The sequence below is a fragment of the Chrysochloris asiatica genome, unplaced genomic scaffold, assembly GCF_000296735.1.
Source record: "Chrysochloris asiatica unplaced genomic scaffold, ChrAsi1.0 scaffold00269, whole genome shotgun sequence".
NCBI classification, from domain to species: Eukaryota; Metazoa; Chordata; class Mammalia; order Afrosoricida; family Chrysochloridae; genus Chrysochloris; species Chrysochloris asiatica.
The window spans coordinates 1518865-1541812 of record NW_006408787.1 but is presented as its reverse complement, the minus strand read 5'-3'; the positions used below and the strand labels follow the sequence as shown (position 1 = coordinate 1541812).

Sequence of the window (22948 nt, the reverse complement as noted above, 5' to 3'; positions counted from 1 at the left end):
AGTATACAGATTGAGTAAGTATAGTGAAAGAATACAACCCTGTTGCACAACTTACTCAGTTCTGTTAGAAAAACTGGCTCTTGATCCACATACAGGTTTCTCCTGAGCACAATTAAGTGTTCTGAAATACTCATTCTCTGCAATGTTGTCCAAAGCTTGTTATGATTCACACAATCAGAAGTCACTGCTTAGTCAATAAGCACAGATAAACAACTTTTTGGTATTCTCTGCTTTCAGCCAAGATCCATCTGATATCAGCAATGATATCCCTCGCTCCACGTTCTCTTTTGTATCCAACCTAAACCTCTGGCAGTTCTATGTCAATGTACTGCTGTAACCTTTTTGAAGTATCATTAGGAAGTTTACTTACATGTGATATTAATGATATTGTCTGATGATTTCCACATTCTGTTGGGTCACCTCTCTTTTGAATGGGAACAAATATGGATCCACACAGTTGGCCAGGCAGCTGTCTCCCAAATTTCTAGGCATAGATGACTGTGTAACTCTAGTGTCCCATCAGTTTGTTAAAAGATTTCAAGTTTTATTCCATCAATTCCCAGAACCCTGTTCATTGCCAATTCACTTTGAACTTCTTCCTTCAGCATCATTGGCTCTTGATCATATGCACTCTCTTGAAATGGGTGATTATCGACCATTTCTTTTTGGTACCATGATTCTGTATTCCTTCCATCTTCTTTTGATGCTTTCTGTATCATTCAATATTCTGTCCACAGAATCCTTCAACACTGCAACTCAAGCCTTGAATTTTTTTCTTCAGTTCCCTCAGCTTGAAAAATTCTGTGCTTGTTCTTCCCTTCTGGATTTCTAACTCCAGGTTTTTGCACATTTCATTATTCTTTTTGACTTTGTCTTCTCAAGCTTCCCATTAAATTTTTCTGTTCAGCTATTTTCCCTCCTCATTTCTTCTTTTGCTTTAGCATCTTTATGCTGGAGAGTAAGTTTCGGAGTCTCTTCTGGCATCCATTTTGGTCTTTTCCTTCTTTCTTGTCTTCTTTAGGTACTTTTGCTTTCTTCCTGTATGATGTTGTTGATATCACACAACTCTTCTGGTCTTAAGTCATTAGTGTTTAATTCATCAAATATGTTCTTAGGATGATCTCTAAATTCAGGTGGAATATGTTAAGGCTCAAATTTTGGCTTCTGCAAACTTTTTATAATTTTCTTTAGCTTTAACATGAACTTTCATGTGAACTGAAGTTGAAAGTTCACCATTGGCCTGGTTTTGTCTGACGATATGGAACTTTTTCACCTTCTGTTTCCACAGATGTAGTCAATTTGATTTCTGTGTATTCCATCTGGTGAGGTCCATATGTATAATCATCTTTTATATTGTTTAAAAATGGTATTTGCAATCTAGAAGTCATTGGTGTTGCAAAATTCTATCATGTGATTGTTGGCATTGTTTCTATCACCAAGGCCGTATTTCCCAACTACTGATTCTTCCTCTTTGTTTCTAACCTTTGCATTCCAATCATCAGTAATTGTCAATACATACTGATTGCATGTTTGATCGATTTTATACTGAAGAAATTGGTACAATTCTTCAATTTTTCTCATCAACTGGCTTTAATGGTCGATGAGTAAATTTGAATAATAATTGTATTAACCTGTCTTCCTTGGAGGTGTATGGATATTATCCTATCACAGACAGCGTTGTACTTCAAAACAGGTCTTGATATGTTCTTTTTGATGATGAATGTGATGCCAGTCCTCTTCAATTTGTCAGTTCTGACATAGGAAATCAGTTGATTGTCAGATTCAAAACAGGCTCACCATGTCAGCTAGGATAGCAATGTATATGCATTGTCTTTCATTTTTGACAGTTTCCATTTTTCTACATCCATTATTTCTCACATTCCAGTTTCTGATTATTAAAGGATGTTTACAGACATTTCTCCTCATTTTGAGTTGTGCCCCGTAAGCATGTGGTGGTCCTGAAAACTGTACTCCATTTGCGTCATCACAGTCAACTCTGCTTTGAGCAGACGGCTCTTTCCTAGTCACATTTTTGAGTACCTTCCAACTTGAGGGGCTTTTTTTCTGGCACTATATCTGACAATATTCTGGTGCTGTTCATAATGTTTCACCAGAATATTTAATATTCTGGTGCTAAAAATATGCCACTGCTATTCATAAGGTTTTCAGTGACCAAATATAGGGAACTAGTCAATCTCTCCTTCTTCAAAGTCTGTTTTAATAGTCTGTCTTTGTCTAGAAGCTCAGCTGAAACCTGTCCACCATGGGTGACCCTACTGGTATTTAAAATACCAGTGGAATAGCTTCCAGAATCACAGCAACATGCAAGCTGCCAACATAGTATGACCAAGTGACAAGCAAGTATCTAATGTTGGAATGAGGCAATGGAGATTTCAATATAATTTCAATACATATAGTTTTTATATTCCCAAACAAAAAAACCCATTTGAAAAAAAGTGAAAAATTAAATTTCTCAAAACTTTTGCTTCCTTCATTAGCTTATTGAGACATTGTCCCTTCCTATTACTAAATGCCAAGTAAACTTTTCCCCCACAGATATCTTAGTTATTAATCCATGTATGCAAAATATTATAAGTACAAAGAAGCAAATGATGATATGTAAACATAAGAGTTATCTGGTAAGACTTTTGGGTCACTTGAGGCATGCTTTGAATGAAGAACTATGGAGGTGTCTATCAGATTAACAAGGAGAAGGTGACTGTGGTCAGGAAACACAGAGAGGGTGACCAGTAAAAAGATGACATACAAAAAATATGCAAATATAGAGGTCATTTTATGAAGCAGCAAGCAATGTATGATGAATTAAATTCAAGGCAGATTATTGTTTTATCATAAATAAAAAGAAAACATCATAGGAGATAAAGCTGAGGAGTCACATATTACAGGGCCTTGCATTTCATGCAAGAATCTTTGGCTTTTAAGTTTTAAGGCAGCAGAGAAACACAATACAGGTTAGAAATATCTTTCTGATGCCAGGATGTCAGAGGCATTAGGAGCATTTAGCGATTCCTAAAGTAATCCAAGAAGATGAAGATAAATCTGGCATGGCACAGACTTCTCCAGAGGCCAAACTGACATGATGCAGCACTCTAGGATATGCACTAGACCTCAACGTCAGTTGTAACTGCAAGGTCGGTGGTTCAAATCTACCAGATCCTCCTCAGAAACCCTATACAAGGTCACTATGAATCAGTATTGATTCAAGGGCACGTAACAACAACAACAACAACAACATTGAATAATTAGATACAAATAATTGAGCAAGAAAGAGAAATCTGGTAAAACTTCCAGGGAAATTGGTAGAAAAACAACAGTAATATCGATGAGAAAAAAGTACATATATATGTAGAAAAATAGGTTTGAAACCTATGTATTTTTCAAATACTGAGATGTGGCTTACATATATTTTTCAAAAAAATCTTGGCTTATATTATCCTAATAAATCTGGGGGTCTACACTAATAAGTATGGAAAAATTTAGATATATTTATTTTAAAGGGCATTGTGTAATTCAGTACATAGGGTTGGAAGAGACCTGAATCCTGATAGATATTTCATTTTCTGTTCTTATACTCAAAGTATTTGGAAAAGATTTCAACTTCAGGCAGGTGAAAGAAACATTTCTTATCTGTATTTCTGTGTGCCACATAATAAAGTTACTTGTTTACAGAGGTTGTCACCAATATAGCAAATACAAAAGTTGCCAATTTTCAACTTACCAGTGATGCTTTTCAGAATAAGCAGTCAATCCCCAACTGTATCACATGGGAAAAAAAACCCAAAACATACACACATTAAAATAGAAAATCTTATAAGACTGAAAAAAAATTGTTAAAGAGGCAACAGCTAATGGTAGGCGTGCATACTAAGTTCAGATACTCATGTGAGGACTCGACACTTCCTGGAGGGAGAATTCAAACAAGATTCTCTTGGCTAAATAAGAACAAATGCCTGGGAAAGTAGCCAGAATAAGATAAAATACATACTGACCTACTGATATCGGAGTAAATTAAAGAATGTGCTAATAGTAACATAGGTATATGTACTTAACTTAGAAGTTAAGTATGGAGGCAAAATTGAAGAACTTTCCAGTAATACAACCAGAAAAGGAAGTATATACTATTTATTACACTGTTTCATATTTATAAAAATATTAGTTATAGACATATATTAGCTAGTCAAATTCATCAGTAATAATAAAGTGTAGTATAAACCAAATGCTAAGGGTGACTTAAACTTTAGGAGATACATTCAGTAGAAGTCAGGTAAACTCTATTTATGTTCTGTATTCAGTATTAAACGTAGCTGATTGAAAATGTTCACTATAAAAAGGAACAAATTAGAGAGTCAGGGCCGGAATTCCTAGGAGCCAAGTAGCAAGAGGCTGGGGTGGAACATTTGATTTCCAGTGTGTACTTGACCAAATTAAATCATGCTGTCTGTCCCTGGGCTATGACTGATAAAGAAGTGGGAAGCAGAGGGTTCCAGATGCTTCCCAGCAGGCAGGGCCTCCTGGGGATTTCTTGGCCTTATACAAGAGAGGCAGTAATCAGCTTGACCCTACTCTCAGCAGGAAAACCACCTCGCTCTTTGCTCTGTGATAACATCCCTGCTACAGAAGTTGCAACTTAAATATACTGTCTAAAACTTAACTTATGAAAAAGGCAGGCCAATGCCGCTGATGCTTAAATATTCAACCATGTTGTTGTTAAGTGCCATCCAATTGGTCCCAGCTCAAAGAGACATTATATAGGGTTTCCTATGAGAGGCTGCTGGTGTGTTTGAATTGCTAAACTTGTGGTCGGCAGTCTAGTGCTTATACTACAGCACCACACCAAGACATTTTGCTGTTGTTATTGTCAAGTGCTGTTTTGTTGGTTCTGACTCATAGTGACCCTGTATAGAGTTCCCCAGGAATGACTGGTGGATTTGAACTGCTAACCTTGTGGTTCAAATGGACCTCACGGTCCAATGCTTTATCCCTACAGCATCACACTAGGGCTCCTTGGAAGGACATAGTTCCCCATAATTTCTTCCTCTCAATAATATTTGCCTTTCAAACTTTACCTGGTTGGGGGCTTCACTTTCTTTTTCACTCCAAGATAAAACTTCATGGAACTGAGAGAAAACATTTTGTCATGCTTACTACTCTGTAAGTAAAATAAAATAATTTTCAATTAGATAAATCATACAAGTTTCCTTATCTTTCCATGAGTACTACGATTAGTTGTGGAATGGTTTATTTTCTTCAAAGTTTCACATTAGCTAATAAAGACGGAACAATTTGAGATATATACATGTATATTTCATACAGTATAAGGAGCGTAATGGTTACGAATCGGGCTGCTAACTTCAAGATCAGCAGTTCAAAACTACCAGTGGTTCTGCGGAAGAAAGATGAGACTTTCTGCTCCTGTAAAGATTTACAGACTCAGAAACCCTGTGCAGGGTCACTATGAATTGGAACCGACTCCATGGTACTTAACAACAACAACAACAACAAGATAAATAAATAAATACTATATAAATATTCTCATGCTGTTACTGTTGTTGTAAAGTGCTGTGGAGTTGGTTCCAACTCATAGAAACCCTGTATAGGGTTTCTGAGAAGCGGCTGGTGAGTGTGACTCACCAACCTTGCAGTTTAAACCTATCTTAAGGTTGAATGCTTATCCTACAGCACCACACCAGGACACCAGCCTCATATGTTACTGAGGATCCAATTTTACTACCAAATGAGTCAAGGTTTTCAGTGCTCTTTGGGTTTCAGAGTTCTGAAAACACAAACTGTGAATGTGTGGTAACATGTTGTTGTTAAGTGCCGTCTACCCTGTATAGGGTTTCCCAGGCGCAGCTAGTGAGTTTGAACTGCCAATCTTGTGGTTTGCGGTCCAGTGTTTACCCTACAGTGCTACACCAGGACATTTTGTTGGTGGTGGTGTTGTCAAGTGCTGCAGAGTCAATTCCAACTCATAGTAACTCTGCATAGGTTTTTGAGGAGTCTTTGGTGAGCTTAAACCACCAACCTTCTGGTTCAAAATGACCCTGCAGTGCAGTGCATTATCCCATTATCACACAGCACTAAACCTGATAGCATACTGGACCATAGGAAATACACAGTTTAATGAAAACTAAATAATCACCAGTAATTCCTGAAAACAGTCAAGACAAAAAGAAAAGATACCTATGGCTGTGGAACAATGATATATTCTATACCTACCCAGGAAAACATTTTAAAAACATTTTTCAAAACTTCTGTGAATACAGACCATTAGGAAAACTGTCAGACAGAGGCAGAAAGACATGCATTATAGTCTAATTTAAAAAATTAATACCAAAGCCATATACATTTTATTACTTATGCTTCCACAACCTGCAATAGATTTTATAATGAAAAACTCCCTGCATCCCTAAGATTCACAAGCAAATCTCTGGTTTAAACTGGTAGGCAGATGGCATTTATAACTAAGAACAAGAGGTTAAGGCCACAGAGATCAGGATGTAAATGGGTCTTACTACTTATAGTTTGTGACTTCACATTACTTCTTACTGAAGTTCATTATTTTGTTTGTACATGCTGTTGTTGTGTGTATCACCAAAATGATTTGGACTCATAGAGAACCCAAAGGACAGGGCAGAACTGTCCCAGAGGGTTTCCTAAACTGACATCTTTATGGGAACAGGTTGCCAGGTGATTTCACTCTGAGAGGAGCTGGTGGGTTGAAATCACCAATTTTTAGATTAGCAACAGAGTGTTCAACTTTTGCACAACCAGGGATCCCTTGGCTGTACATTGTTGTTGTTGCTAGGTGCCGCTGAGTCAGTTCTATCTTAGAGCAACATATTGCACAACAGAATGAAACTCTGCAAAGGTCCTTCAGCAATCTTACAATCATTATCACAACTGAGCCCACTGTTGCTGGTTCTATGCCAACCCATCTCATTAGGAGTCTTCTTCTTTTTCGTTTACCCTCCGCTTTAACAAGCACGATATCCTTCCCCAGGAACTGGTCCTTTCTGATAATAAGTCTCAAGTATGAGAGGCGAAGTACAGCCATCATGGCTTCCAAGGAACATTCTGGCCGTACTTTTTCCAACGCTGAATTTATTTGTTCTTCTGGCAGTCCATGGTGATTTTAATACTCTTCTACAAACCATAACTCGAATGCATCAATTCCTCTGTGGTCTTCCTTATTCACTGTCCAACTTTCAAATGCATTATGAAGACACTGAAAATATCATTGCTTGGGTCAGGTACCTTAGCCTTTAAACTGATATCTTTGCTCTTGAGCACTTTAAAGAGGTCTGTCCTGTGCAGCAGATGCACCTAACACAGTATGTCATTTGATTTTATGACTGCTGCTTTCATGAGTTCTGATGGTGGATCAAAGCACAATGCAGTCTTTGACAACTTCAATCTTCTCTCCATTTATCACGATGCTATGGATTGGTCCAGTGGTTGTTTACAGCTGTTTCTTCTCATTTTGAGTTGTGCCCCTTTAGTAAATGAAGGTCCTGAAAGCTTTACTCCATTTGTGTCATCACAGTCAACTGTACTTTGAGGAGCCAGCTCTTCCCTAGTCATATTTTGAGTGCCTTCCAAAATATGGGTTCATCTTCTGGTAGGATATCTGACAATATTATGGCACTATTCATCATGTCTCAATATTCAATATTCTGGTGCTATCTGAGAATGTTCCAGTCACTAAACGTTCAGAAGTAGTTTGTCACTCTTTCTTCCTAGTCTGTCTTAGTCTGGAAGCTCATCTGAAACCTGTCCACCATGCGACTGTATGTTGTTGCTTGTAAGTGTCGTAAGAGTCAATTCTACTCATATCAACCCTGTATAAGGTTTCCGAGGAGCGTCTGGTGAGTTTGAACTACCAACCATGCTGTCCAAACTGACCTTATGGTCCAGTGCTTATCTTATAGTGTCAGAAAATACTGGTGGCATAGCTTCCAGCATCACAGCAACACAGAAGCCACCATAGTATGACAAACTGACAGTTGCTTGGAGGTAGAAAGATGAGGCTTTCTGCACCCATAAGGATTTACAGCCTTGGAAAACCTTAACAGGTTCGCTATGAATTGGAATCTACTTGCTGGAAGTGGATATGGGGTTTCTCATTAAAACCATATTGAGATTTTGCTTTCTCCTTTGTGGTTAGGTTTTCAGAAATGGAATCACTGAATATAAGGCTACAAGTAGGGTTCTAAATAGGATTTTGGAAAATCTGATGGCATATATTTACTTACAGCCAAACATTTATTCATGTATTTACTAGTATATGCTAGTCATTTTTAGTTTTATTTTGTTAAAAATTATCCATGTCTTCACTTTTTTTGTTTGTTTGCATTAGTTCTTCATATATTAAGTATGGAACTGCTTTGTCTTTTTAGATAAATTATTTTATCCAAATTTCATTTGCTAATTGCATACATTCACTATTTTTATGAATTCAAATATACTGATCTTTTCTTTTGGTCATTTTTGTCTTTCTTCAAGTTTAAAGTGCTCCCATATAACTTATAAAAATTTCAGTGAAATATGTTGTTTTAAAAGCTGCCATATATAAACTTTTAAATCTTCTATCAATCTGGACGTTTTTCTCTATACAGCACAGGTGAGAATTTAAATGGAAAGGTTGCGTTAACAATGATCTTAGCTAGTAAAGGTCTTCTTTACACATGGATTGCGATATATCTATCACAAATTAAATCCTTATATGAAAGCAAATAGTAAGACCCTGGGTGGCACAAATGGTTAACTGCTCAACGATTAGCTAAAAGGTTGGCAGTTCGAGCCCATACAGAGGCATCACTGAAGACAAGCCTAGGGAAATGCTTCTAAAAGGTAAACTGTCTTGAAAGCCACATGGAGCAGAACTCTGGACACATGGGGTTACACTGAATCAGAACTGACTTGATGCTAAGTAACACCACCACCAATATAAATGTTCCACATGCAAAGTTCTATAAAAGCTATCTCATTTGGCATGATACTTCACAGTTTACCTGTCAAAATTCATTCTTCTTAGATTTGTATATCCAGGAGAATTAGTTCAAAAGTTTAATAACTTAAAGTATTATGAAGTCTCTAGTTTGCTGTCTCAGTCATGATTTTTGAAAATTACGTTTATAACTAAGCCAAATAAATTGTTGTTGTTGTTAAGTGCCGTCGAGTCGGTTCCGACCCATAGCGACCCTGTACAGGGTTTCCGAGGGTGTAAATCTTTACGGGAGTAGAAAGCCTCATCTTTCTCCCGCGGAGCGGCTGGTAGTTTCGAACCGCTGACCTTAAGGTTCGTAGCCCGATTTGTAACCACTACGAGTGTGCTTAAAAATTATTCTTGTGACTAAAAGGATTTTGCTTATTAGTAAATGTATCTTTTAACAACCCACTCTTAGTCATTTACTTTTTCACACTATTAATGGTACAATGATAATGTTCTTCAAAACCTCTCACCTTTTATTTAAATCACGTCTGAAAACATTTTAATTAACATTTTCAGTGTAGGAAAAACTCACGAAACAAAATATATCTTCCCCAGTGTATTAACCCTAATTTGTTGTTAATGAGTATTCATAAATGATCTCTAATTAACACAGTCTCTTTAAATACACTTCTCAAATTTGTAATTTCTACCTCCTTATCAGCAATTCATTTTCTAAATATATCCAAGCACAAATATATTAATGGCAACTGCTAAAGCCAAAGCTTTATTCAAGTGAGTTGGGGCATTCTACTCTTGATCATGTACTGCAAAATCATATGAAACATTAATTTTGCCAATGACTTGAACCCTGATATTAAAAGGCAGAGATTAGGAAAATGGAAAAAGAACCCACAGGATAAAATCGTGTCTTGATATACATAGTAGGTTCAGTTTCAAGGAAAACGTCAGTCAAATCTGCCTGCCCTAATGTGAAAATTAAAGGACCAGTTGCACTAATTTAATCTGACAAATGTGCAAATGCTTTTTAACAATAAATCATTAGCAGTACATCATTAGAGTTGGTGTCACTCAGTGCAGTAACTCATGGTGAAACCTCCCCAGCCATGAGTGGGCAGGGCCATGAGTGAGTGTGGGTGGGTGTGATGGGTGTGATGACTTACCACACTGGGTGACAGGTGTGACAATAACCTAGCACCATGGATCATTAGACTATAATCCTATAACCTGAGGTCATTGTGGGGGGAAAAAAAAAAGTGTGTTCACTGTTCTTAAAGCACACTGTCTTTGGGGTAAACAAACTCTTGATACTAACAGTATCAATTCTTCTGAATGATCTTAGCTAGAACAAGACTATCCTGTCAAAAAGGATACAAATTCTTGGAACATTTTTCAAAACTTCTGTTACGGGCCATGAGATGTTTCCTCACACTTACAAAAATTATCTATAGGAGGCACTCCTCCATGAATAGATTAATTATGTTAATTTTAAACTTTATGTCATCTTACAGGAACCCAAACTCAAACCTACTGCTGTCTGTTCAATTCTGACTCTGACCCTATAGGATAGAGTAGAACAGTCTCCATTGCATTTTCAATGATGTAATCTTTATCGAGTGCTAAAGTGCACCTGACTCAAGTCATGTTATTTTCAGTAGTTTCATATGTATGTAAAAATTGGACAATGATTAAGGACATAGAAGAAGTGATGCACTGGAGAAGGATATTAACACTACCATGGAATGCTAGAAGAACAAATAAATCTGTGTTGGATGGAAGAAGTACAGTCAGAATGCTCTTGTAGGAGCCAAGATTGTGAGACTTTATTTCTCATACTTTGGACATATTATCAGGAGGGACCAGTCCCTGGAGAAAAATATCACACTTCGTAAAATGAAGGGTGGTCAGGGAGAATGAGAAGACCCCCAAGAAGAATTGTCACAGTGGCAGCAGCAATGGGCACAAGCTGAAAAGCGATTATGTGGAGAGCGCAGCACCAGGCTCGAGGGCACCTAATAAAAACAGCAATGTTTATGGCAGTAGACTGACACCTGGTTCTCCTATGGACTGCCTGGTGAATTAAAACTCCTGACCTTTCTGGTAGCAGTTGAGTACCTAGTCATTGTACCAACCGAGCTTAAGGGAAAACACTATATAAATCTGAATTGTACTAGCTGTAATATCTGAAAAGATTTAGTATTGTTTAAACACCAAAATATTATTATTGTCTTTAAATAAAATTTGCATAAATAATGCAAAATGAGAACATTCCATTAGTAAGAACAGAAGCTTCGGGGTCAGACACCTGACTGCACCACTCAATGGCTATGTGATCTTGGACAAGTTATGAAATGTTTTAGTGACTCAATTTTATTCATTTGTAAGGTGTTAATAATAATAGTATAGATTACAATGGGTTACTGCAAAAGTAAAATGAAATAAAAAATGAACAGAACTCTGAGAGGCATAAAGTGGTCTTGGACATTAATTACTGATACTATCAATATGTTACTACTATCATTATTACTAAAGACTAGCATTAATACTATTATTACTACAGTAAAACCTCAGAGAGCTAGGACTGCTCTGCTTTTCTGGGTCTCACAAGTTTTCTGCCTTTGAATGCACCATTTTCCTACGGATGGCCACTTGGAATGTTTTCAGGTTGGGCTTTTATGAATAAAGCTGCTATGGACACTTTTGTACAAATGTTTTTGTGGCTATAATAGCAAGGAGTGAAACTGATGCTGTCATATGGTAGATGTACGAATGACTTCATAAAAAACAAGAGAAAATTGACAAATAGTTCTCCAGAGTCATAGTGTGATTCTACCTTCCAAACAATAATTTAGGAGAGTTCTGGTTATCCAAATCCTTGTCAACATTAGGTACTTTCAATTTTTTCTTTTTTTTAAATCATACCATAAACCAAATGAAACCAGGTACCATCAAGTCATTAAGAGTCATGGAGAAGCCATGTGTTTCAAACTAGAAATGCATGTTCCCTAGGGTTTTCACAGCTGTGACCTTTCTTCCACGTAGTCACAGGGTGGGCTCGTTAGCAACCTAGCTTCTAACCATTTGCACCACTCAGGGATTCTCTTAGCTATACCAAGGGGTGTAAATCATATCTTATTATGGAGTTAATTTACATTCCCTGATGACTAATGTTGTTGAACATTTATAGTTCAATGGTTTATTGGTCAGTCATAGTTTTCATCTGCCCCATTTTTATTGGCTTGTTTGTCTTTTTATTGCTGATTTATAGGAGGATTCTTCATATGTTTTGGATATGCATCCTTTTCCAGATATATGTACATATGAATAAGGGGGCTTTAAATACGTTGTGGAAAAATTACATTATCATTTGATCCCATGATCTCATTTTCCCACACATTTTCTGAAGTCCTCTTGTATGTGTTGTTTGTATGAAAACTAACGAAAGAGGCAGATTTGTAATACAACTAAAATATCAAGGGAAAATAATATCAGTTTAAGATACAACTATTTATATCTATTTATTCATATTCATGGTGTCTGTTAATAAGCATGTTAAGACTATTATGCATATATTTTGTATGTTTCAATTTGAAAAGATATACTAGATATATCGAAAACAACTTGTTATACAGGACTCATGTGATACAACAATGTATCATCATCATATTACCAGTTCAGAAACTGAGGTGGAGAGGTTATATTCACACTACAAACTCTGAACAGTGCTAACACTTTCTTATACTAGGTTCAACATTCTTACAGCTAAATCATTTGTCTCTTTTGCAGTTTTCATCTCTTCTCCTCTCCACTAAACATTTAACAAAAGTTTTTAAATAAATTATTTCAAACTAATGGGGATACAGTAACAAGATTCAATTAATAAATATATTATAGGACACAATCAATTAAAATACATTAGTAAGATTCATTTTAACTTTTGGGTTTTGCATTTTTTGTTCCATTTTTAAAATTTATTTCTAGTAACTAAACATGCTACCTTTGCCTTAGGGTATGACACATTTTCTCTTGATTTTATTCACTGTGATACTGACTTATAGGTTAGTTTATATAACACACATTTCCTTTGTGTTTTTACTCAGACCAAAAGTCATTCTCTGCCTGAAAATATGTGAGGCACTTAGGGAGGCCACATGAAATTCTTCACTGTCATGTAGCAAAGGCTGGATGAGGCCAGCAGCATCTAAGCAGCTTATTTACTACAGAGTCAAGCTTTCCAAGCAAGAGGGCTGTGAGAGAGTACCATAAACTAATGACCCTAATACCCACAGAAATACGAATTATAACAATTTAAATATTTCATATAGAAATACCTTCTTATCCTTGTAGAGAAAGAGATACCCATCTCGTAAAATAAAATACCGGTCTTGAAACTTATTTCCAGATAGTATTTTTGATGGTTCTTCTTTGATTGTCAAAGCTCCCTCTTTGATACTTTCCAAAGTACTCCTCTCTGTAAAGCAAAGCAATTACTTTTGTGAGTTTTGGCCATTTCTACTTATTTGGAATATAATATATACATTTACACAGTTTTAGTTTAGATAACAAAGTATTACTTTGTTTCCTACCACTAAGAAGCTGATGACTAATTTTTGGGAATATCATGTATCAGAATAATAATGTTATTTATTTTAAATTGATTTATGTTCGCTAATATGGCAGTCTGAATAATAATCCATTTAAAAGAATCCTGATATGGTGCTGTAGGATAAGCACTGGATTGCTAACTGCAAAGTGAGCAGTTTCAACCTACCAGCTGCTCTTTGGAAACCATATACAGGGTCACTTTGAGTTGGAACGACTTGATGACACTTAGCAACAACACATGAAAATTATACATGTTATGAAAATTTCAAAGTATGTAAAACATAATATCACAGTTTAAAAATAATGATTAGATTATGAAATGCTATTTTATATATATTGTCATTGCTGTTGTTAAGTACCGTTGAGTCAGTTATGACTCATAGTGACCTTGTATAAAGTTCCCGAGGCTTTACATCTTTGTGGGAGCAGAAAGCTTCATCTTTATCCTGTGGAGCACTTGGCAGGCTCGAACCGCAGACCTTGTGGTTTGCAGTCCAGTGTTTATTGTGTGAAGTCAAAGAGTTCCCCATTTTATAGATAAAGAACTAAAATTAAATTATATTCACCTGTTTCTTTCTACTTTTTAAATGAGGCTACTAGAATATTTTGGAGAGCAGTAGCTCCACGAGATAGGCACTGGACTGTGAGACACTAGATCAGCAGTTTTAGCCCAGGAGTCATTCCATGGGAGGCTTTCTGTTCCGGCAAAGATTAAAAAAGCCTCAGAAACCCTATACAGGGTCACTTTGAGTTGGAACCGACTTGAGGGCACTTAACAACAACAAACTAGAATATTTAAAATCGCTTGTGTGGCTTGCATTGTATTTATTTTGAAAAGAACTGATAGATACAATATAACCATATAGACACAAAGGATAAACATATCTATGAATTTTGACACAGGGTTTTAACAATTCTAAAAAGGGATGAGCGTAATTACTATAAATCTGAATCAGAGAAAGGTAAAAAGGCAAATTTTCTAAAATAGAGCATTTGACACCAATCATATTTCATTTACAATGCTGAAATCATTTTAACTAAGTCTACTGAAAAACATTTTTTTGATGAGAACACTATATGGTATTTGCATTTTATCATGTTAAAATTTATCAATTTATACCTCCCGTCTAAAACTTTCCCCTATAATGCTGATGTAAGTATTTAACTGCCTATTTAAGAAATGAATAGTAGGGGAAGAAGGTACTCTGAAGTCAACTAGCCATAATACAGTCATTAGGATGCTACTCCAAAAAGAGGAGAAATAAAACATAACCTGAAACTGCCGATGTGATTATGATGGATAATGCACAAAAAAGTTACATGGCTGGCAAATCTACCAGGACTAGGATTGTGAGCAATTCTTAATATTGGGTTATGTGGTGGTGGTTATGTGCTGTGGAGTCGGTTCCGACTCACAGCGACCCTGTATAGGGTTTCTGAGCTTTTAAGTGTTGATGGGAGCAGAAAGCCTCATCTTTCTCCCATGGAACTGCAGGTTGTTTCGAACTGCTGATCATGAGATTAGTAGCTTGACTCATAACCTCTATGCTATATTCAACATGGTTTCTTAAAGTTATAAAAGGACAATTTGAAAGACTTAAGAACACAGAATCCTTAGTTGTGAGCATAATAATAACTTGGTTATTTTGATGGGGGAACAAAAAACTTTTAGAATAAATATTATCAATTGGTTATGACTATATGTGTATGTGTGTGTGTGTATATATACATACACACAGAGAGAGACATATATAGTATACACACACACACACACACACACACATATCCATGTAATTAAAAATTATATGCATTCCAGTTATGTTAATGCACATCTATGTTCACAGCTGATGACGACATTGAGAGGGCATGTGAAATGATTCTGTCAAATAGACGAGTGACAATGGCTTATGTGATAAATCATTTGCAAATCAGCCATGGCTCTGCCTATGAAAAAATGCACAGTAGACTTGGTTTTTGAAAAATGTGTGTGAGATGGGTACTGAAACAACTAGCAGAAGACCACAAACAGAAGCACTAGCACATCTGCAAACAAAATTTGGGCTGATACTCAAGGGAAGGTCAAAGTTTCTTTGAAAAGATCATTACTGGTGACGAGACATGGCTTCATCACTATGATACTGAGAATAAATGGTAGAGTATGGGATGGAAACATCCTCAGATGCCAAGCCAATGAAGAAACAGTTCAAAAGTCAACCATCAGCTATTTATTAATGTTCTGGGATTATCAAGCACCAGTGCTGGAACACTATTAGGAAAAAGGTTCAACAATTAACAGTGCTCAGCACTTAACAACAACAACATAGCTATAAGAAAACAAGAGTAAAAAGGAAAATTTAAAAAAGTTCTTTTTAAGTCAAATAAGCATGTGGAATGACTATCTGGAAGCAAAAATCCCTAGAATTACTCACTTCACGAATCATAACCACAAACAAACACATTAACAAACAAAATAAGCATACATACATAATCAGTTCTCATGGAATGTTTTCTGGTCACAGACAACATATATTTTATCACCTTGTCATACTGACAGGTTCTTTCTAGGTACTGTGCAACTTTAAAATAATTATTAAAAACATATTACTAAAATTTATCTTCTTGGTTCAATCCATGATAGTTACTTCCATAGAAAAAAATACTTTACATCATATTTCATAGTTAACTACTTTCTAATTAAAGTAAAAGAGTAATTTTCCAATGTAAAGACTCCAAAGGTAGATCTTTTTACATACAATTGTAATATCAAGAGAAAATAAACAATATCTAAAATAAAAGTAGGACCCAATGAAACACATGTTACACATTCACTCATTTTTCATTAAGCATTAATTAAGGGTCTACTATGGAGTTCTGGTGTAGTGTTGTGGATTAATGCGCTGGACTGCAAAGTCAGTTTGGACCACTAGGTGGGTGGTTCAAGCTCACCAGCCACTCCTGGGGAACAGGGTCGCTATGGGTTGGAACTGACTCAACGGCACTTAACAACAATAACAACAACTATGCACTGGGTTCTAGAGTTCTGATATGGCACTACAGAATAAGCACTGAACTGTTAAATACAAGACCGGCGATTCAAAACCACCAGATGCTCCTTGCTATGAGTTGGAACCAACTTGATAGCACTTAACAACAGCAAAATGTACTAGGTTCTAAAAATATACAACAAACAAGACAGAAATGGTCAATGCACCTGTAGTGTAGTGTAAAGAGAGAATTATATACAGGTTAAAACAGTAATTGTCTATCTGATGATACTGCAAATGTAAGGTGAAATTTATAAAACACAGGAAGTGTTTGGTGATTCAGCTGGTTTAGAAGACTAAAACACAGAAAAGCACTGATAATATGGTTGTTTTAGGAAAAAGTAAAGTATTTTAAAGAGCATTAAACAAACTGTAATCAAGGAATAAGCCTGTTGTTGTTGTTAGGTGCCTTTGAGTCGGTTCCAACTCATAATAACCCTATGCACAACAGAACAAAACACTGCCCAGTCCTGTGTCATCCTCACAATTATTGTTATGTTTGAGCCAATTGTGGCTACCGCTGTGTCAATTAATCTCATTGGAGGTCTTCCTCTTCTTCACTCACACTAAGGCATAAGCTTCAAATACTGAATATTGCCGGTCAAGGAAATTCCATGAATACATTTTATTTAGCCTTTTTTAAAATATATATTTCCATTCACATTAGCAAAACCTTTTAAAACTTCTTCCCCTTTTTTGTTACATAGTTGTTAAAATTTTAATAATTATTATAATTAAGCATATTATTTAAGTCTTAGAACATATATAATTTAAAAACTTAGGATGAATTATTGGAGTAGAATATATGTTAAAGAAGAGAGGAGAATAAAAAGAATTTTAAAATATGAAGTTCTCTGATAAATATTAAGGATATAAAAGGCTTTCTAAAGCTCTCACAATTAAGTGTGTCTGGTCCAGAATGTTAAATTAAGGGCCAAATTAAGGGTCATAAGGAGCTCTGGTAGCATAGTGGGTTAAAACATTGGGTTGCTAACCACTAATACATCAGTTAGACTTTACCAGCTCTCCCCCACTCCTCTCTCCGCCCCTGAGAAACATGAGGCTTTCTGCTTCCATAAAGACTTACAGCCTTGAAAACTCTATAAAGGGACACTACGAGTCAGAACTGACACCAAGGCACCTAACAACCACCATTTAAAGGTCAATGTGAAGGTACAGACTTTGAAGAACATGAAGGAAAATGGCTTCTGGTAACTCACTGTTTCAACAATTCAGGTATAGCTTAGTGCTAACTTTGGGATACTTTATGCTTATATTTTTCACACCCTGAATCCTAGCTTGGGCAGAAAACTTAATGGGACCTTTTGCTCTAGAATAATTTAGTATAAAGTTCATGCCAGATGTGTCTACTATTTTTGCTATCTTGACTCTGCTTAGTCAGTATGTAAATTCATAACCCTAATGTCCTTTCAAGAAAGTGAGGCAGCACAGGAGGCACTCACTCATCTCTGCCAAGAAACTTACAAGACAACTATCTGGCCAACTGATTGGAAGAGATCCCTATTTGTGCCCATTCCAAAGAGAGGTGACCCAACGGAATATGGAACTCATCGGAGAATATCTTTACTATCCCATGTGAGTAAAGTTTTACTAAAAGTAATACAGAAAATGGCTGCAAGCATACAATGACAGAGAACTTCCAGAGGTTCAAGCCAGATTCAGAAGAGGCCGTGGAATGAGGGATAACGCTGCTGATGCCCAATGGTTCTTGGCTGAAAGCAGATACTATCAGAAAGATGCTTACCTATGCTTTATTGACTATGCAAAGTCTTTCAATTATGGAGAATGCTGTGAAGTATGAGTATTTCCGAACACTTAATTGTGCTCATGAGCAATCTGTATATGGACCAAGAGGCTATTGTTTGAACAGAACATGGGAACACTGAATGGTGTAAAATTAAGAAAGGTTTGTGAAAGGGTTGTATTCTTTCACCAAACTTATTCAACCTGTATGCTAAGCAAATAACCCAAGAAACTGCATTATATAAAGAAAAACATGGCATCAGGGTTAAAGAAAGACTCATTAAAAACCTGTAATATGCAGATAATACAACCTTGCTTGCTGAAATTGAAGAGGACTTAAAATACTTACTGATGAAGATCAAAGACCATAGACTTCAGTATGGATTGAATCTCAATGTAAATAAATAAAAAATCCTCACCACTAGACCAATAAACAACTTTCTTATCAATGGAGAAAAGACTGAAGTTGTCAAGGACTTCATTCTTCTTGAATCAACTATCAACACTCACGGAAGAAGCAGTCAAGAAATCAAATGACATACTGCATTAGGCAAATTTGCTGCACAAGACCTTTTTAAATTGCTGAAGAGCAAAGACGTCAGTTTGAGGACTAAGGTATGCTTGACCCAAGCTATGGTATTTTCAATAACCTCATATGGATGCGAATAGACAGTGAATAAGGAAAACTGTAGAAGAATTGATGCATTAGAGTCACGGTGTTGGAGGAGAATATTGAAAGTGCCATGGGCTGCCAGAAGAACAAACAGCTCTGTGTTGGAAGAATTGCAGCCAGAGTGCTCCTTGGAGGCTAGGATGGTCAAACTTTGTCTCTCATACTTCAGACATATTGTCAGGAGGGACCAGTTGCTAGAGAAGGATATCATGTTTGGTAAGGTGGAGGGTCAGAGAAAAAGAGGAAGACCCCAAGCAAGACGGATTGGCAGTATGGCAACATCAATGGACTCGAGTGTGGCAACAATAGTGAGGTTGCCCCAGGACTGGGCAGTGTTTCGTTCTGTTGTGCATGTTGTGCATAGGGTCACTATGACTTGGTACTGATTCGATGGCACCTAACAATAACAACAACAGTGTGCTTTGTGCTGGAGTTCAAATGCTTACAACATAGGTTATTGCAGTGGCGTCTCTGAGATTTTTAGCCTGAACTATTTCCAGGTTAGCTCCTGAGCCTCTCCCTTCCCTGAAGCCCTACTCCACACGTTTTCCTCTGTAGTGCACTTAACTTTCTAGCTCCTGGTGTGATGTTGTAGGAGCAGTACTGGACTGTGGACCACAAAGACCATTCTAATGACAAGATCGGCAGTTCAAACCTGTCAGTTTTCTTGAAAACTCTATGTGGGTCGTTATAAGTCAAATTCAACTCGATGGCACATAACAAGATGTCAAAGGATTATGTCTAATGCTACCTCAGTAGTCTTTCCAGCCACCAACTCTTCTTATATAGACATTTAATAGCTATCATATTCTTTTGACATAAACAAAAAGACTGATTTCATATACCACATGATCTATAATATAAACTCTTGGCATTATGACACATAGGTTACTATCCATAGAAACCTTATATTTGTAATATGAATTTTTTTAAAAGTGGGCAACAGCATGTATATTTGCATTTAATTAGGGAAATAAAAAACCATCCCAACAAAAACACAGCTACTGCACATAAGTAATGTATACTGAAGGAAGCCACTAATTAAGAGACTTGAGAAAATCAATTAATTTTGTTCCCTAGTGTAACAGGTCTGAAGATTTAATGCACTAATGAAAGCACTTAATCCTCCCTGTAGGGACAAAAGCTGAACGCTCCAAATGGCCACAGTAATGTCAACCCAGGCGAAGTGTGGTTTGTGATGTTTTCTCTCTTTCTCTCTCCCCTCCTGCATACTGAAACTCTCTTCTCATGACCTAGCTACTTATCTACTCGGGAGTAACAGGCAGGTGGAGCTGCTTTATTTTTTTGTTTTGACCTGAGTGTTAGCTGGGATTAGGAATCTCCTCATACCACCCTCTTCTCCTTCTCATAAGTCCTGTTTACCACATGGTACAATAGGGGCCCACAAGCCCCTCTAGGTGCAGAAAATCTTGACTGCCCAGCCAACTGCCACTGAAAACAGGAGCTCTTCTTGTTTCAGGCAGTAAGTTTCCCTGTTTGCAAACCATCTTTTTCTGCAATAAACAAATGTCTGTCAGACTAACTCTGTCACTTTTTCAGTCTCTCGGCAAATACCCAGATGGAAGGATTTTCCTTTCTAAGTTTGAACCTAAACACCCTAGAGGAAGATTCTGGGATAAACCTTAATAACTGCAATTTCATTTACTACTTTTTTTTACTTTTGCTCCTTCTATTTAACTATTAATACCCTCTTTTCTTTTGGTAGTTTGCAAGGAGGAAGAAGGCTTGTAGAAGTTTAGTGAAGGGTCTTTAGATTTAATACTATGGCTAAGAAAACAAACTAATATTCTCAGTTGTATTGAACCTGTGGTTCTATACAATAAGCACTGGACTATGAACCATTAGGTTTGTGGTTTGAATCAACCAGCTGCTTCACAGGAGAAAGATGAGCACTTTTACTCCGGCAAAGATTGAAAAACCCTCCAAAGCCCTATACAGGGTCACTATGAGTCCTAACCAAATCAATGGCACTCAGCAATAGCAGCAAGAGCTAAGCAGAAAAGTCCATAAAAAGCAGTGTTATGAATCAGAACAGAATGGCCCAATTGATTTCAATGGAATCCAAGTATTATCATGTTACCAGGCCAGTAAAAAAAGGAAAAAAGTTATTCCAAACCATTCTAATTACTCAAGTTCTTAAGTGAAAATAAAGTCTATAGTATGCTTTCAAGTTGACTTGGATTCACAGGGACCCTGTAGGGCACAGAAGGGTCAAACCAAGTTTCTTAGACAGTCTTCTCTGAGGGAGCAGAAAGTCTGTTCTTTTTTTCTATAAGAAAGTGGCTGGTGGGTTCAAACCACAGACCTATTGGTTAGCAGAAGACTACTTTAACCACTGTGCCTTCAGGCTCCTTCAAACAAAATAATTATTTAGGGAAGGTGATGGGAGGAAAAGAATTAAGGGCTTTTCCAACTAATCCAGTCCAGACTTGCTATCATGCTTCCGGTAGTGTTCCAAGATATAATTCAGCCCCGAGTTAAAAAACCAAAGTTATATTTCTGTCATAAATTAGCTGTTGCTGTTCTTGTTAAGTGCTGACATGTTGGTTCCAACTCAACCCACTGCACAAGAGAAGGAAGCACCATCTTGTCCAGCACCATTGCTCACAATTCTGGGTCCACTGGAGTCCACTGTTGCTGCCACTGCCAATCCAGCTTGTTGGGAGGGGTCCTTCCTCTTTTACATTGACCCTCCATTTTATCACTAGGATTCATAATGTTTTCACATTCCAGCCACATGTTTGACAATGTTCCCCTGCTATTCATAAGGTTTTCAGTGGCTAACCATTTGGAAGTAGTCTGCTGCTTCTTCCTATTCTGTGTTAGTCTGGAAACTCCACTGAAATCTGTCCATCTCGGGTGACCTTGCTTATATCTAAAATACTAGTGCCAGAGCTTCTAGTGTTACAACAACATACAAGCCACCAAAGGACAACAAACTGACAGATGAATGGTGACAATTAGCTACTAATACCTAATAATTTCACATTTGCTTTTTAAAAGAATGTGTCCTTTGGTCTTGCCTCTCTAATTTAGATGACAGCTGAGAGTACCATGAATAAGGGCACTTTGGAACTAGACTGCCTGGGTTTCAGTGACCCCAGACATTGGACCAGAAATCTATAAGCGCCTATGTACAAAACTGTTAAATGGGATGCATGATGGTTCTTATCACATGGATTTGGTAAAGTTCTTAAAACTGTGCTTGGCACATATAAAATAGAATGTGTTTGTTTAAGTAATGGAGAACAGATACAATTTTTCTCCATAATGAAATCTGTAGTAAACAGTACATACAAAGCTATCTTTTCAAGTCTGAGGATTTACAGATTGATTTTGTAAGATCCCAAAAAAACTAACATCAAATTTAACCTTGATTTCATAACATACGGCTTAGGGCAGTATACATAGTCTAGACATAGAGTGATCTCGGCTCTAATGGCTGCTCCTCCACTTTCCAGCAGGTCAGAGGGAGAAAGTTACATAAGGTTTCTTGTTGTTGTTAAGTGCAATCAAGTCGGTTCCAACTCACAGCTGAGCCTGTATAGGGTTTGGGGGGAGTGGCTGGTGGGTTTGAACCATCAACTTTGTGGTTTGTAGCCCAGTGTTTATCCTATAGCACCACACCAGGACTTTGTTAAATATGAAGGGACATAAAAAGTTTTCAGAAAAAATGTATTATTGTTTAATAACATTTTCCCACATTTTGAACTTTCTGAAGTCCCCTTCATATCTAGATGTTGTTGTTATATGCGGTTGAGTCAGTTCCAACCCATAGTGACCTTGTATAGGGTTTCCAAGGAACGGCTGGTAAGCTTGAACTGCCGACCTTGCAGTTCAAACCAACTTTGTATTTCAGCACATTAC

General features: G+C 36.9%; 1 protein-coding gene across 1 annotated transcript in view; it reads right to left on the bottom strand.

Annotated features, from left to right (window-relative positions):
• Positions 1 to 22948, bottom strand: part of ARAP2 (ArfGAP with RhoGAP domain, ankyrin repeat and PH domain 2) — a 339747-nt gene that overhangs the window by 14149 nt on the left and 302650 nt on the right. The window contains exons 27-29 of the mRNA XM_006874336.1: positions 13306 to 13445; positions 5088 to 5170; positions 3740 to 3775 (exon numbers count right to left, since the gene is read on the bottom strand). Coding sequence (XP_006874398.1) covers positions 3740 to 3775; positions 5088 to 5170; positions 13306 to 13445 — 259 coding nt within the window. The remainder of the gene's footprint in view (positions 1 to 3739; positions 3776 to 5087; positions 5171 to 13305; positions 13446 to 22948) is intronic.